This window comes from Gavia stellata, chromosome 8 (assembly GCF_030936135.1).
Source record: "Gavia stellata isolate bGavSte3 chromosome 8, bGavSte3.hap2, whole genome shotgun sequence".
Lineage (NCBI taxonomy): Eukaryota > Metazoa > Chordata > Aves > Gaviiformes > Gaviidae > Gavia > Gavia stellata.
This window is the reverse complement of record NC_082601.1, coordinates 19,159,905-19,177,423: the sequence shown is the minus strand read 5'-3', so window position 1 is coordinate 19,177,423 and position 17,519 is coordinate 19,159,905. Positions and strand designations below refer to the sequence as shown.

The 17,519-nt window shown below is 41.0% G+C and overlaps 1 protein-coding gene across 1 annotated transcript in view; it reads left to right on the top strand.

Moving 5' to 3' along the window:
* The window catches only part of PLA2R1 (phospholipase A2 receptor 1), a 44,360-nt gene extending 33,207 nt beyond the window's left edge, over positions 1-11,153 (top strand). Inside the window, exons 23-30 of the mRNA XM_059820349.1 lie at positions 56-200; positions 3,239-3,477; positions 4,003-4,171; positions 5,563-5,703; positions 6,098-6,214; positions 6,664-6,840; positions 7,940-7,969; positions 8,191-11,153. Coding sequence (XP_059676332.1) covers positions 56-200; positions 3,239-3,477; positions 4,003-4,171; positions 5,563-5,703; positions 6,098-6,214; positions 6,664-6,840; positions 7,940-7,969; positions 8,191-8,405 — 1,233 coding nt within the window. The 3' untranslated portion in view covers positions 8,406-11,153. The remainder of the gene's footprint in view (positions 1-55; positions 201-3,238; positions 3,478-4,002; positions 4,172-5,562; positions 5,704-6,097; positions 6,215-6,663; positions 6,841-7,939; positions 7,970-8,190) is intronic.
* The last annotated feature ends 6,366 nt before the right edge of the window (positions 11,154-17,519 follow it).

The window sequence follows — 17,519 nt, the reverse complement described above, 5'->3', positions numbered from 1 at the left end:
ATTGTTTTTACACAGTGTCTTTTTTAATTAATATAAGGTTCTGTGTTGATTGCAGAGACAGCGTTATAACAGCGCAAACATTCAAGAACAACTTCCACTATGCACATTGGTATCAAATAATCCTAATTTTTATTTTACGGGAAAATGGTACTTAGAAAACTGTCAGAAAAATTATGGGTTTGTCTGCCAAAAGCCTCAGGGTAAGGTTTTGTTTTGCTTTGCTTCTGTTCTCTTTTCTTACTATATTTAATTCATCTTACTTTATTTTCATCTAGAAGCAGCTTGTTATAGGTGTCTATAAACCCAGGAACACAAAAGATTTCAAAGATAGTTTTACTTTGATATTTAGACAGACTAGCTCTACACTATTTAACAAATCAATAGCTGTGATGTAGAAGTAATTTCTAAAAAAATGTTTTGTTACTAAATTTTCTTCCTAACTTTGATCTTTCTGTTGCGTATCTTAGATTCAGATATAGAGATGAAATTTCATGTTTTCTGCCATGGCAAGCAGAGTTACAGCATGAAATTACAAAAGGCAAAACTGAGGGTAATTTTGATGAAAATACGATATTTTGGGGGGGTGGGACTTGCACTATTAGATCAGACTAGACTCCAGAAAATGTATTTCTGTGAGCAGTGCGGACCGATTGGCCGATCAAATAAGAGTCTGGCTTTTCTGTCCACACTTCTCTAATTCTGTTACCATAACGTTCACCTGCCAGAAGCACAAAGCTTTTGCGGGGAACAGGCACTGTTTGGTTTCCTCAAGCCACGATCTGGCGTTGCCTCTCCGACTGGGAGCCGCTGGCGTCCCCAGAGTGCTCGAGCAGCTTTGGAGCCCCGTCCCAGGGGCTGCTGGCAGCTCTGCCAGTGGGAAGCTGCCAGAGCATGTTACCAAAATAGACCAGCAACACATTATTAACCCTAAAGCAAAGGGAGGGCTGTCATCTGAGCCTGTAAGGAGTGTCCTTGGGTGCTGTACTTAACTGCAAGGGTGGTTTTATATGGCTCAACTTTATATCTCACCTCTTAGTTAAGCCCTGGGTCTGAAGAGATAATCGTCTCCTGCTAGCTGCCTAGCAGGCGAGGGAGGGTGAGTCGAGAAGTAGAATAAACAAATACAAGCTTTGGGCAGTGCTCACATGTGGCTCTAGCAAACCATAGCTGTATTTGACATCATTTATTATAAACTACAGTTGTGGGGAGTGCTGGAGTAATCCTGCACGCAGTATAGAAAAAATAAATAAATGCATTTTCCTGCTGTTTTGTTTCGTTTACCTCCCGAACATTTGTGTTTTAACCCCTTGCTGCTGCTTCAGACAGATGGGAAAAGCTTTAAAAGGCAGGAAGGAAAACTGTTGCTTTAGGGCAGCCAGGCTGCAGGGCACCCGGGGTGGGGACTGGGGCTGCACTAGGTGTTCAGGACCTTCCCCACCTTTCCCAGCCTGGTGAATGGGAGCGTGGCCCATGGTGGGGATGGGGGGGACACGCTGTGCCCCAGGCTCAGTGCTGCCCACCAACCCCATGCACAGCAGAGTGCTCCTGGGGTGAAGGGAATAGTCCTGCCTCCCCCGTCTGACACCCGTGGCACTCTCCCAAACCATCAGGCAGTTCAGCTTGCTAATTTAGCAGAAAACTTTCCTGTCTCTTTTTGGTTTTTTCCCCCCCCTTCTTCCCCCTGCCCCCAGTTGATGTAATTTTGTACAGCTTTTCCAGGCTGCATCAGCTCAGTGCAGGGTCAGGCAAACACCAGACCTGTGCACAGGAATATGCAGCTGGAAGAGCAGAGAAGCCAGGAAGGGAGAAGTGAGACAGCCTCTTGCTGGTGGTAGTGAACTGCTGAATTTCCTCAAATGTCCAAACAAATGCGTCAATTCCTGGAAAGATGAGCTGGTGCTTTGGTTCTGCCATCCTGTCTGCATCCTGTCTCTCCTTTTTTGAATTATTTTCTGTAGGAGAGTAAAATGAAATAAACCAGCAGGAGATCTGAACTGGGCTCTGATCTCTTAGTGATGCTTGAGTTAGGATTGTGTCAGCATTTTGCTGCACTTCCTATCTTGTCTTTTTTTTAAGCAGTGACATGCACTGAAAGCTGGAACAAGAGAGAGTTCTTCAGTTAGCTCAAGAGCAGAATTGTTTCTTGCTTAGAAATTTTTAATTTTAAATTATTTGTGGATGACAAATAATAAATTAATTTACTATTTTAAGATGCTTGTTAACACTCCTCCTCTCTTAGTCATAAAGGGAACCAAGTCTAAAAACACTTCACCTTGTAGCAAACCAACCACTTCATTTTGTAATCACAGAGAAGTTTTACACAGAGAAGTAATTAATCCAAACTGACAAGCCTGATTAAAACTGAGGCTTTGCTTTATTTTAATAGTCTTGTTTAAAGTATACTGTGGACATTCGTACACATTAGCAAAGGCATTTGCCTCCTGTAGAAAAGCAAGCATGGCAACATCACTGACTGGGCTGGGGTGGAGATGCTCTCTGTCTCCTGATTTTTTTTCTCATGGGAGACTCTCTGTCTTTATTTCTCAAATCTAAAAAGTCTGCTTCTTCCTTTCTTTTTTTTTGACGTTGCTGCATTAGTTTGTCATCAAAAAGAGATTTAAGTCTCTGTGCACAGAGGATTGATTTCTCTTTTAAGTGCCAGTACTGTGATCTTCCCTACATTGGCTCATGGATAGTAAAGATGAGCTCAAGAAGCTCCCAAGCACGCACTTCTACCGTGAGCCACAGTTTGTCATTCCTTGAGTTGTGCCAGTACAATTATTTGTGAGGCCAGACTTTGTGCTGTAAACTGATCTTGGAAATTATTGGAAATAATGGGTCAAAAAAGAGGTCATTTAAGTTACATGCAAGGTATCTGGGATAAGAGCACTCTGCAGCCCACTGCTATTGGACATTTGGGATATGCCCAGATCCCAGGTGATTTCTTACTGACCTTCAAAGATCCAGTCAGTGGAACTAACTCCATCCAGGTTTTCTTTTTGTTCTTATACACTAAACTCATTCACTCCTGTGATGAGTTTTGTGCTGTGGTGGAATTTCAGATACTGTTCTAGTAGTCATTGTCATCTTAAAGTTCACAGCGCCTTCCTGAAACTAAGGAGTTTGCAATTTTTAGATTTGTTTTTAAGGATAGTTCTGATTTTTTAGGAGCCATTCTGCTATGTTCAAGCTGTCTGTTTACAAAAATAAATAAATCCTTTCTTTCTGTTTATAACAGACACATCCAGACACGTCATCAATGCATCTGAAATGTACCCTGTGCCAGATACTTTAGAATATGGAAACAGAATTTATAAACTAATACGTGGGAATTTTACATGGTCCTCAGCTTTAAAAACCTGCATGGCAAATGGCGCAGAGTTGGTCAGCATCACAAACCAGTATCACCAGGCTTTCCTCACAGTCATTGTGAATCGGCTGGGATACAACCACTGGATCGGGCTGTTCACTTCGGATGTATGTAGTGGATTCCCTGGCTATGAATATGATGCTGCAAATGAGTTTTTCCAGTAACAAGCTAATGAGCTGTGTCACTCATTTGAAGTCACAGAAGTTTGCATCTGGAAATGAAACCCTGTAAAGCTTGAGCCCTAACCATTTTTTTTGCAACGTAATGTATAAATTTAATGAGAGCCAGTTTGGTGCAATGATTACTGAAAGCTAAAAGCCATAGAAAAAATTCAAAACCACACAAAAAATCTCTTGTAGTGTCAACACTGAAATTATGTTGCTTCATTTTCAGTTGCTCAATGACCCAAATAACCACTTGCTGAAAACAGCAGGTTAGATGTAGTTTGTGGTTTCCCAGAAGTAAGTTGGGAGGATCCTTGGATTTGCCTTTTGTAGATCCTTCTGGATCTACCCAGACTTTGGAAAAGTAAAAGACATTCTGTGATACCTGGTGAGGATACCGCCAGAAGAAGATGAACTTGTATGGCGCTAAAGCATATCAGAAAGATAATCTAAAATTTGTTTTGGCAGAACGGGCTTAACTTTGAATGGTCAGATGGGACTAGGTCTTTGTTTACCTTCTGGGAAGACGATGAGTCCCAGGCCTTTGGCAGCTGTGTTTACATTGATACTTCGGGGCACTGGAAAAGTGCGAACTGTGAACGACTTCTGCAAGGAGCGGTTTGCCATGTGCCACCTAGTAAGTCAGAGTCAAGTTTTATATTAAATCTTTGCAGTTGCAAATGTGTGTATTGACAGTGGAAGTATATGAAAGGAAATTAATTGGTTTGAGGTTAAGCAATGATGATAATACTATTCAAAATTGAAATAGATTTCTGACATTTCCTTGCTGTATCTTCTCTTTGTGGAACTGTTTTTTCCCCATAAAATACTGGCCACCAGGTCTGGTCCATAGGAGAATGGAAAGAGAACTTTCATAATAGAAAAGAAACAGGAAAATTACTTACTCTGTCTCCAGTGAACACTGTATTATCTGTGAAAAACGATGATTGCTAATAACCTGGCTTGAAGGGAAATAAATTCAGTTTGCTGCAATTAACTGTGGGATGGGAGAAGAGGAGCATTTAGAGAAAAGTGAAAGAATAGAGTCACATCTTCATTGATTGCATATAAAAGATTTTTCAACTTTTTTTTTTTTAAAGATAAGAATATTTTCCTGTATCCTAAAATATATTGTGTTTCCTGCAACAACCTGTCAATTACCTGGGCTTCATTTGAATCCAGAATTCAGGTCTAGAACTCCATTCAGTCCAGGACTGGAGAGTCTTCGGCAGCATCCAGTTCTTAAAATAGTTCCTGTTTGGTGGTACTGATCACCACAGGTTCACCTACGGCTTATTAAAGCTTTTGGATCTGTTGAGAAGAAAGCTGTTTTGGAATCCTTCAAGACAAAAATTATTCTCTAGCATGGTTTTTGTAGTGAAGCTGACTCATTTTCTCATTTGTTTGTCAAGTTACGTAATCATATATAGCCTAAGGTTTAATTAATTTTTACAAGTTGTGTTTTGTAGTAAAGTAGGACACCTGTGAGACCATAGGTGACACAGCTGAATCTACAGTACTGCCAAAAAGTGATGCTGGGTATCACAAAGTGAGCTTGTAGAGTCGCCCTGAGTCAGAGGGACTCTTTGCTGCAGCATGTTGCATGCCGGAGAGGCTGGCTGCCGCTTACTGATGGGAGACTCTGTGCTGTGGTATTTGGCATGAAGTTATCTTTGTGGCTTAGTGGAGAGAAGCTTTGCAGCTCTTGGAAATCCCCAGCCCTCTGGGAGATGCTGGGCAGCCCGGTGTGCTCTGATGTGCTGTAGTTTGCTCATAACTGCCCGCGCACATCGGTATCGGTTAGATTGTCCTGATATTGCTGTTGCAATCCAGCAGTTTTTGATCAGAAATAAAACCAGCTTTGCTGTTCTAGTACAAATATATACAACCACTAGATTTTTCACTTTGAAAAATAGAGGCATAACGCAATAACATGCTTATTTGCATTACTCCAAAACAGCGTGTGGAATGTTATATTAATGTGTATGTTGTTGTGCCAATAAAGCTGTGCTGTTATTTCTATCACAGAAAAGGAACTCACTGCCTACAAAGGCTTATGTTCAGAAAAAACTATTCCCTGGATCAAATTCAAAAACAGTTGCTACAGCTTTTCCACAGTTCTGCAGGGCACAAGTTTTGATACTGCGTATGAAGTCTGCAAAAATCAAGGTAAGTGATTACTTTGTAGCTACAAAATGTCATTGTGATATCTTAAAAAAAAAATATATATTCTCTAAATTGACTGAAATCATGGCATGTGTTTTCTCTAGTTCAAGATAACAATAGTGGAGCTCATAAGCCAACTATGAAATTGGAGGCAACATACATGAAAAAAATGTTCCTTTCCATGTGAAAATACTGATTTCTGGAATGACACATAAAATGCATTTCTTTTTTTATCAGCCTGAGCATTTTCACATTAACTACAAATTTAAGAACTTATAACACATAACCAGACTTTTTAAGCTCTTCAATTATGGCTCATAATATTAAGTTTTTGAAAGGCAGTGTTACATTTTAATGGCTTGGATTGTTTGAAAATTTGTTCTGTGTTTATCTGTAGGATCAAATCTCCTGACTATTCAAGATGAAGATGAAAATGCTTTCATTCTGGAAGAATTGCACAGTTTTGGTTATTCTGTGCAAATGGTTTGGTTGAACACCCTGCTTGTTACAGACAGTAAGTTTTGGGTGGAAGAGAACTGCATGTAAGAATCTGGTTTGGTGTTTGGTTTGGTTTTGATTTGAACACTGGTGTAACCATCTTCTAAAACATCATTATCTTTTGAGATATTTTTTTTGCTGCCTATTACCTGTTTATGATATCGTAAAACCAGTCAAGCTTTCTGTAATCATTACTTACTAATATTTTGAATACTCAGTGTGTATGCATGTATGTGAATGCCTTTATTTTCTCCTTAAAGAAGCATTACAGGCTGTCTTCTGTGTCAACTACATGGGGTATTTTTAAATCCTTAAAAAAAAAGAAAGTAATGTAGTGGCCAAACAGACAAAGTCCTGGCATTCTTTAATTCAATATTTATTTATGTGAGGGTAAGTCCAACTGAAACAGAGATAATTATCAAAACACTATGTTATTTTATAATGATTTATAACTTCTGCCCTTAGATGAGACAGTATCCTGGTTTGATGGCTCTCCCTTAAATTATTCTAACTGGGGCATCAGGGAGCCTGAATTTGATCACCTCAAAGGAAATTTCTGTATCAGCCTGAGGACTGCAGATGGAGTCTGGCAATTATCTCCATGCAGAGAAAAAAAGGGATTTGTGTGTAAAATGGATGCAGGTATGTTCTTCCATAAAAGAAGGCAATTGTGTCCTTTTAACCATTGTTTTACATGTTCCTTGTCGCTTGCTTACTTGCTTTTAGTTTTCATTTAAATAACTCTGTCCCTGGTATTAGAAAAAATACCTGTAAAAAACCCAGCCAGCCAGGGTAACCTGCTCTTAAGGAACCTGGACAGCCATTGCGTTATTGCCGACTGCAGTAGACTTTCTGCTGTACGGGTGAGCCATGTGCAGAGAATCATAGAATACCAGGTTGGAAGGAACCTCAAGGATGATCTGGTCCAACCTTTCTTGGGAAAAGCACGATCTGTACAAGATGGCCCAGCACCCTGTCCAGCCGAATCTTAAAAGTGTTCAATGTTGGGGAATCCACCACTTCCCTGAGAAGATTATTCCAAGGGCTGATTGTTCTCATTGTGAAAAATTTTCCTCTTGTGTCCAATCGGACTCTCCCCAGGAGTAACTTGTACCCATTACCCCTCGTCTTTTCCATGTGACTCCTTGTAAAAAGGGAGTCTCCATCTTTGTAGCCACCCTTTAAATACTGGAACATGGTGATAAGGTCTCCCCTAAGCCTTCTTCTCTCAAGGCTGAACAAACCCAGTTCTCTCAGCCTTTCCTCACATGGCAGAGCATCAGGCTGACCTCCGCAGACCCCGCAGGATGGGCAGGCACAGCCTGGGAGAGCTGCACAGACACCACGTCGGTGGGAATGTGGGCTTGTGAGAGAGCTGAAGTGTTTCGAAAGCCCGCCCAAAATGCCCGAGTCGCTGTTGGACTCAATGGCTAGATTAATCTGCTGCTGCACTGATCTGCTCATGCATTTGCAATTTTAAAAGTGGATAAATGCCGCTGCTCATCCTTGCCTAAATGTCGATTAATATATTCCACCAAATTTAAGGGATTTTAGCTAACAGATTAGGTCATGTTTAACTTGGCCAGTTGGAATCCCATTGACATGAGTAAAGTTAAAGAACAGCCTGCTTTTATATGGTTTACATAGACTGTCTTCTCAGTATCAATTTTACCATGAATATATATAGTAACTTTTGTTAGCCCTATGGGTAATTTTATGACCGTTCTGGACTCTATTTCAGATACTGATGCAACAGAACCCTCTGAAAAATGTAAGTTTCTTCTGTACTTTCTTAACATTTTTAATAAGGAGTAATAACACATTTTGAGCAGGTATTTTGTGAGGTAACGTTTTTCACTGTTAAACCTGTAATTTAAAATGTGTGACATAAAAGGGGTAATACTATGTTTTCCATAAAATATCTATATATTTATGTTTAGAATTCTGTATAATTATATTTGCTGAATAACAATTTCTGTCCTTTCCTTTCAGCATCATACCGTGAACTTGCAGCTCTTGCTGTTCTTGTGACACTGGTGATGCTGGCTGCCATTTCCCTTTTTCTGTGGTGCCTGTACAAACAGAATAACGGACTCTTCCGCAGGATACTGTGGGTCAGAAACGCCTATTTGCCACAGATCAACGCTGACGTTCCTGCTTTGGAAGAAAGCATCCTCATTTCTGATTTTGAGAGAAGCGACAATTAATTGATCAGAAGTAGCAAGCAGTCATGTCTTCCATGTGAAACTCCACAATCTACAGCAGTTTTCTCGTTCTCAGGACTCCCCCAGGGTACCCGTATCCAGAGAAACCCTGGCAGCCATCGGTATGAACGCTGTAGGGGCTCCCTACCTTGGAGCACTTTTGCTTTGTGGCAGGACGAGGTGAGGATGCATGGCAGAACCGGGGAGATACTGGCTCCTTTGGGACTAACCAAGAACTCCCACACCATAAACCTCCAACCACTCATGTGGAGTGGTCATGTCCGAGGCCCCGGAGCAGCAGGCATTTTCATGCAACTTTTTCCTTCGGGAACGTTTGGGCTTTTGTGTTTTGTTTTTATATGTTGCAGAATCTGCTCATGAGCCAGCATTAAAACTTGGCCTTGAACTCAGGAACTCTGAAACATACTCCAAGGATTGTGGGGTAGATTTTTTTTCTTAATAGCCATTCCTTCTGCAAAATGAACAGTTATTTTTCAGACGTTGGATTCTTGCCAGGTGGATTTCCAAGCTTGCAGAGAGATGAAGTCAGTTTTGACTTGAAAGTGCCAGAGTTTTGGTAGTTTGGCCCATGATGGTTGATGTTATAAAATAAATTAGTCTAGAGGTATAATGGCTTATGGACTTTGTCATCCTGTAGTCCATGTATTCATTTGAGATGCATCCAGTGTCCTGTTGAAGATTTAACTATGTGATCTCTCACCTAGCTTATTTCAGAAATTGAATCCCATCAGCCTCTTTTAAAGACATTTTTGGGCAATATCTGTTTGAAGAAAAAAAACCTGTTATAAACCTTGCTGAAGTTATGGTAGTAAGTTGCTTTACTGTTCACCTACAGTATTTCTGCAAGCAGTATTCATGTACGCTCTTCTGAGACCCTGCTCTCAAAAGCTAAGGACAATATGTGGGGGAGCCACATTGCGGTTCCCAACGGGTGCTATACTCCTATAACCCCATGTAGCAGATCCTCAGAAGGGCACACTTCACTTTCGGTGTTTGTACTAAGGTGCTAACGATGGAGATAAATTTTGCTGACCAGTTGTTCTGCAGGCTGATGGTTGTGAAGGACCCAGCTCAGGTCTCCGCACTACCTCAGTTACAGCGGCCCAGGACAGCAACGCTTACTCTCTGTGGGACTCCCTCCACCCTAACCAGTCCTCCAGCCACGTCTCTGAAAATACGCGGAAGGTTTGGGGGGATTTTATTTTTTATTTTTATTGCACCGTGGAAAAACAAACGGTTAGTCATGATGAGTTACTTCAGAATGGATTTACTGTGCCTTCAGTCGTCTCTAAAAGCTGCTGCAAAGGGCTGCGTGTATTGTTGGGTTTGTTGGTTTTTTGTTTGTTTTAAGATGACTCATTCTAACAATGTTGCAAGAACCCCAAGATGGATGTACGTTCCTGAGAATTAAGCAAGCAGCTAAGGCCAACTGGAATGTTTTTACATAGTATTTGTGCACATGCATAGGAATGTATGACTGCCTTTTAGTTGGATTTCACATGGCCAATTCTAGAAACATTGCAAAAATTGTCTGTTCATGTCATAATTATGTATAGGGCTATTTTTAAAAATTACTTAGTACATGGAATATTTCTGTGCTGGTTTACAGAACCGTTCAAAAATGTTGTGAAAGAGGCTGCAGATGGTTTTGATCCTAATATCATCTTCAACTTACTGTTTTCGATAACTTCTGTGGGTGTAGCTATCACAAGTTCTTAATCTGAGATTTTTCCAACATATAAAATATATATAGCTTTTCTGTGTATATTTTGTCTAATGGTTTGACCCCATACCTTAGTCTTCAGTAATGTTTTTTAAGTTTGGTCTTAGTCCTGTAGATTTATCTATAGGACTGTTTTTATGTGAAAACCACTATTAGAGTTTGTGGGCTGCAACTTTTGAGTACAATTGCCAGCTCATCTGCTGTTTATATGTAAGAACTGTGATAGCTTCATTACCACAAAAAAAAAAGAAGAAAAAAGGTTGTGATCATCTCTCTCTTCCCCGTGATAATTCCACCTATTTAAACTGCAGTTGGATGAACTTAAACCAACAAATCCCCTTCATCATATTCACTGACAAGTGTAATTGCTGCCTTCTTACAGCAAGCAGAGTGGCTTTCAGGATGGTTTTTGTTCATGAGAGTAAGCTGTGATGTCTCCGAGGACGTGTATTTATCAGGCTGCAGTGCTATTACCTAGTTATGCAGACTCTTGTCAGATTTTGGTATGGTTAATGAGGGTGTATATTTTTTTCACAAAACTTGACATAGGCATTTTATCAATTTTCCTTGAGGTATGTTGTAATCATTTAAGTATATTTGAAGGGCAGTGGTATAATAAATAACCCTAACCTCAAAATAGTGATTGTTGATTAACATCGACTCTAATGAAGATGATCTTGCACTAGGGGAAAAATAGTTCAAGCAGTGTTTTCTTCATACTTTGAAATGGTTTTGAGGGAACAGACCCTTTAAATATTTATTTTTAAATCTTTCATCATTTAACTTCTATAATTGCAGGTATTATTCACACAAGAATGTAATCATTGATTGCTTTCTAATCCTTCTTCTGGATTTTGTTACCATAGCTTTTGTTTGTTTTCCCTTAATCACAGGTCTCCTATACTATTCCTGAACAGGGTATGTGGTGACTATGTTTTTACTGCTGACCTTGATGATATTGGCAGCCAGATTCCTGTATTATTTCAACTGGAAAATTAAAGTGTGAATAATAATTTTCTGTCCTGCAATTTTTCTTGACTCTTTCCCCAGCTTTAATTAGCTGCCAGGCTTTAGTGTCTTGTAACAGCAGTTCCTAGGCTTTGCACTGGGTCATCCTGATGGGAGAGGGACAGCTTGCACCCCACTCCTTCTGGCTACATGGCTGGACCCAGACCTGGGTACTGCAGATGGTCTCCACACAAGTGGTGGCTCCAGTGTTTCCCAGGGCAAGGACGAGGATGCCCTGGGACCTGTGCGCAGGAGGTGCTGGGAGGAGGAAGGAGCCACAGCACCATCAGTGAGGATGATGGATGGGAGCATGGTGCTGATGCTCAGATATTCTCCCAGCCCATTGCTTGTTCCCTGCAGCCCTGGGAAAGCAGTAGCTTCCATGGTAGTGCTGAAATAATTCCCGTGTCCAAGAACTGAGTTCACCAGAGCCTAAGCAGGCAAATGAATGTTGCCTTTTCCTCTGCAGTGCCAGCTTCTTTGAATGTGTTTATTGAAAGGGAAGTGTTAGATGTTTTCATACCACTCCTTTGCTTGGGGGATGGAAGGGTAGTCCCACCAGAGATAGATACATTCAGGCCAACATATGACAAACCTTGTCTACCAGGTATTAGGGTTTAGAAAAAAATCTTTGTGCTTATTTTTGTATTCTGCGTTCCAGGAGAAAATTTACCTCCTTGTCCCTTTAGCAGTCCTTGCAGCATGTCTCTGACAGACAGAGATGCCCGATGCAGTCATCACATCCCAGCTGGATGGGATTCTGCAATGGGAATGTATGTATGCTGGAGATGTCCAGCACGAGCAGGCAGAGCGAGGGGTTGTGGCACATGCTGTAAGTGGGCAACATGACTCCTAAGCAAAGCCCTTTCCAGCTGTGCCTCTTCTGGGTGCAGTGCTGCCCTTCCTTGCACAGGGATCCTCCTCCCTTCTTTCCTTCTCCCTTACCCTGCCTTTGCACGTGCACACACACACATTTTTGTGGCTGGGTCGCTATGAGAGAGGAGCTGTGGGGCTGCTTGAAATCTGTGCGGTACAGTCTGGAGGGAGGATAGGGAAAAAGTTTTTTTGCACGCCTTGCGAGACTTGATCAGCTCTGGATCCCAGGGCACCATCACACAAATTCCCGTTTAATTTAGCCTCCTGCTTTTTTCTTCCATCGTCTTGCCCCTCCCTTTGTGTAGTAACAGGCATCCTCAGTCTCTTACAATAATAAACACACTGTAATGAAATCTGTGGCATACCCTTCCTCCAGGGCATTTATATAAAAGCAGAATTTTTTGGTTAAAAGCTAAATTGCACACATTCAGCAACTGGGCTCTAAATCCTCAGCTAAAAAAAAAAAAAAAAAGAGGCCTCTTCTTGAGCTATAATAATATTTCCTTTGGTAATCAGTGGAATGTTGATTTTAAACCCCTGCAGGCCAGCACTGATCTCTTACACACGAGGGCTGCATCAAATTGTAAGTAACAGTCAGGAGCAAATTCACAGGTGTTAACGCTGTTCTGAGATGGTATGAATTAAGGTTGAGCTTGGTGCTTGGAAACACAGTCAGTCTCGGTTTGGCCAGCAGATGGTAGTGGTACACACAGAGCTGACAAAATCAGCTGTGCAAGAGAAAAAATGAGAGGGATCTGCTCTGGATCCTTTTGAAGTTTAATTAAATGAGCAGCAGAACTCCCAAGTCACAGTACTGCAAATAACCAGTGTCAGTTCTTAGCCATGGCTGCAACATTACAAAGCTGTGTTAAGATGGCTTTCCAAGTCTCAGTGTTCATTCTCAACAACTTTAATAGGACACACTGAAATGCTCGGAACAGGATAATGCAAGTGGTTACGTTAGTCTGTGGGTTTTTCTTTTGCTTGGTGAGTGATGGGAAAATCCACTTGGGTTCCTGAAGTAAAATACATCTTTGTGGCATGTTGTGGTTTTGATCCCTTTGATGGAAAGGTAATTCACTGAAAACATTCCAGCCAGGTCTCTTTGCTGTAAATGGATTTTTCCTAATGTTTTATTTCTTGACGTATCAATGCAGGCATTTACTTAATAATTTATGTGGGAAAATGAAAATTAAGACATAGAAATAAAAATTATTAGACATTTTAGACATCCATTGCATAAGTAATCATTCCACAGCACTGCTGAAAGCAGATTTATTTTCTCCTTCTCTCAATTTTTTCTGTAAGTTGCTCAGAGCGTAAGAGTTGCTGATCCCTTTCTATATCCACTATCTTTATGTGGGATTACTGTTATTTGGATTCTGATCTTAGAAACTTAACCATAAAAAAAGGCATTGAGAATCATTTTGTAATAAAGCCTCACTTCAAAGTCTTAGTTTTTATAATCTTGTTTCCTTATACTGCAGCTCTTCTAGACTTTCCCCGATCCTCCTGTGACAAAGCAACTGCAGTTCTCTAAGGAAGTGTACTAGACCCATCCTGCCGCAGTGCTTGCGAGTTAACACCATGGTAATTTATAACCACTAAAGTGATTCTCAACTGCAATCATTTCCAAAAGTACACAGCTAGATAATAGTGAAAATGCTTCTACTACCACTTCCTTTATTTTTGAGGCTTAATTTTGTTCATCGGCTTGTTGCTATTGTAACAAATCCTACTCTTTTCTTAACCTCAGCCTACAGACTAAATCTCCACTGTGGTTCTCAGAAATAAATGCTTCAAAACATAGTTTTAGAGAGAACAACAGCTAAACTTGCAGATACAAGATAAATCTTGACAGGCGTAGTGGGCTAGAAGTTACTCTCCTCTGCTTGATAGCACAGGAAAAGAGGGAAGACTCTTTCTCTGAATCACGCACATAAAGGCCTAACTAACAACCTGCTTTCCACGGAGGCGGCCAGCCTGCAGCTAATGGTGGCAGGCGGTGGGTGCTTGAAGGCCATTTACCACCACTGGGTTGACTGGTAGAATGCAATAGCTGGGTCAATGTTTCCAACCATACATCTGAAAAACAGAACTATCCCTGTATCTTTTCAGATTTTTATAGATGGATGTTCATCTTAAGAAATTAAAAGTTTCCATTTAAGCTGTACAAAAAACCCTCTGTATTTTTTTTTTAGTGAATAGCAACAATCATCCCATCAAGTACATTCCTCTTGTGAAGCTATTTATTCAGGTCATTTGTTCTAAAGCATGATCTTAGGCCTTTGAACTCAGTAATAACCTGATTAAATCTGCTTCGCCACTTCTTCCACTCCTGCCATACACTTTGGGTGCATTGTAGGTGAGAAGCCCCTGGAAAGTCCTTGCTGGAAGCCAAAAGCAAACTTGCACAGAGCTGATAAAAGACAGACTCTACCTCATCAGCAGCTTTAGGCTGCGTGGCTTCACTGACGCTGGATTTGTGACTCCATCCCAGAGCTTGATGCTTCCAGGTTCGTTCAGGTATGCAAGCAGAATCCCTAACATGGGACATTGCCAATAAGCTGGACTACATATTCTTTTACTTTACGGTAAAAGTTTATTCTAAGTCATGTAAAGCTTCATTTGTTATGGTCCTAGCACAGGTTACACATAATTCTGCTTTATCTGTACTAGTTTCTTTTGGGAAGTTTCTCCTGATGCTAGCACGCTTACCTATTATGTATCTGAAATCTGACACCTACCTAAATGCTTACATGACCTAGACATTATATTTTCTGGTATTTAAGATTCAAGAATATCAGAAGGATTCTTTCTGAAAAGGTAAGAAGATAATGTTTCTGCTGCTGCATATCATGTCCTGCTAGTCCTGTGGGATGAAAATGATGTTGAGAGGCAAATTACTTTAAATATTGTTTCAAAAGCAAATCTTGAAGATGGAGTTGTACATATGGGGCACATTGTGGCTATAAAAAACATAAGGTACCATTCAGCTAAATGTGGAAATGCATCAGAACAGCTCTGGGAGGCTTTCTACCTGGAAAGAAAAGATTAACAGAATACCTATAGAAACAGAAGCTACTTTATCCTTTAAAATAGTTGTAGTATAAATAGCAGAGTGGCTCTTCCCCACAGACCATACCCAGGAATGCAGCTGACGTGTTGGTTTTATCACTGCGGGCTCCTGGAGTGCCTTGCCCCATGGAACACGGCACCTCTGGAGCATACACACCATGTGTCTGGGTGTCCTGGTGCAGTTAAGTTACGGAAGAGGGAAGGAAAGCCAATGGGGGCTCCTTTCTCCATCTTGTCCTTGACCATCCATCCTCCTCTGACCTTCCAGAATCTAGTATGGGTTGATGAGTTGGATTTTAACTATTGCTATTTACATATAAATATGCTTCATTCTTGCCTGATTGAAAGAATGTAAAGTGGAAGTTGGGTGAGTCTTAGCTGCTCTTACATGTTGCTTGCCCACTTGCTCTGATGTAGCACAAAGCAAACCCTCATGGAAGGAAAGATGAAAGGAAGAGCTGGCCACTGGTGAAAGCAAAAGTATAAAGAGAACAGGGTTCAGTTATTCCTACTAATTGGGAAGACAAGTAGTAACTGACTGAAACCACAGCAGGAAATACGTGATAGATAACCATGGGAATAGCTGGGCTGAACAATAAGCAGCCAACATAAGTGGTAGTGTCAGTTTCAATGGCAGTGTGCACTGTTACATTGGATAACTGAGATTTAGAAATAAACAAATCAATCTACCACCAGTTCTGGGGAATAGATTCACAACACTGCTGGATGGCCCTTTCAGCTCAGTCTGGGTAAACATGAGTAAGCCTGACCTGAAAATATTGGTGTGTATTTGTTTGTGGGACTGCTGATGCATCATCCCACTGCCTTCTAGCCCAAACCTAGCATCTAGCCTTCTGACCCACACAAGTGTTCAACAGCCAGAATTTAGGATCTCTGTGGATACAAATCCCATGCAACCAGGATATGGGAAACACCTCCAGTTAAATTTGTGGTCTGCCTCAGGATAGAAAGAGACGGTTCCAAAATGAGTAAAGCTGAATCATCCAGTTCATCTACTAGAGCAGCCAGTGGGACACAGGCACCCAACCTGCCCTGGGTACCTAAAATCCACATCCAGGGTCAAGGAAGCGAAGGGCCAAAATCACTACATGAAGAGCACAAAAATAAAAGGACACATGCGAAAAAAGAAACTTTTTTTTTTCTTTCGTTTCTTTTATGCTCTTTGGTTTTGTTTTTGTTTTCCCCCAGAGAAGTCACAGACCCACGTGATGGGACGCCTGATGATCTGTTTACTTGGGTTGTACTTTGAAGAAGTCTCTGTGATGTTCTTTTCAGTGGTCCAGTTGCCTCAGCAGGTCTGGAGCTGGATCCCAGGTGGGGTCAGCCTGCAGGGAGAAGCAGCAGCCCTCACTTCTGTGCAGGAGGCAGCAATGTCCCAGGCTCCCCTTTCTTCCTCTTCCGTAATGTGTTAGTGGAAACACAGCAACTGCCTCGTTCAACACACTGAGATGCGACTGACTTACAGGGCAGCTTTTGGCGGACTTACTAATATCTGTTCCTAGCTCCATGTGGGTCTGCTGGAGTGTATCTGTGGCCAAATCTGGTTCAAGAGTTGCTGGATAGACTGCAAAGCCAGTGACATTCAAAGCAAAGCCATAAGCTGTGAGAAGGGGCAGGAATGGCTGACCCCAGTTCTACCAGGATCAGAAAATCATTAAAAAATTCCCTTTTGAAATTGGATGTATTTAATCCATTTGGATAACAACACCAAAAAGAAGAAAATTAATTCTGACATAGACATTCTTCAACATTTTTGGAAATGGTATTTAAACAGAGCCCTAACACAGCTAGGAGGTTTTCTGTCTCCCCCTGGATTCAGAGGAATGCTGAAAAAAGCTGGAGCCCCAGAAAGCCCACATTGGAGCATGTTCCCAAATACAAGGACACCCAAAACAGATGCAAGACTTAACCTAAGGTGCACAGTGCTATGTCAGTGCTAGTGTTTATTATTTTTATGATTGCATTTTAAAGCAATGGTTCTTTTGATCCATACTAACTGCTGGTCAGGGAAAGAAAAATAAAGCTTACATAGAAAATAACAAAATTTTCTGGCTGGAGGCCAAAACTTCACAAGAGAATACTGAAGCCTAATATGTTTTGTTTGACGTCTTTGTTTCTGATAGATGTTGACTGAATTCAGGAGGATGACGGCACTTTGAACAAAACCAGCTGGGGAAGTCAGTTTGCTAATTATTAACCCTCTAGGGAAGAGATTGAATTGGGAATGTCCATATGAAACATTCTGAGAAAATATAAAAAATAATGTAGATGTCTTTGGAAAATAAATACTTACACTGTGGCTTGTATTTTTAGCAGAAAGGGAGGAGAGAATTTGTGACATACGACTGAATTCCTCAAGATGGATAACAATCCAGTCTTAGACTCATTTT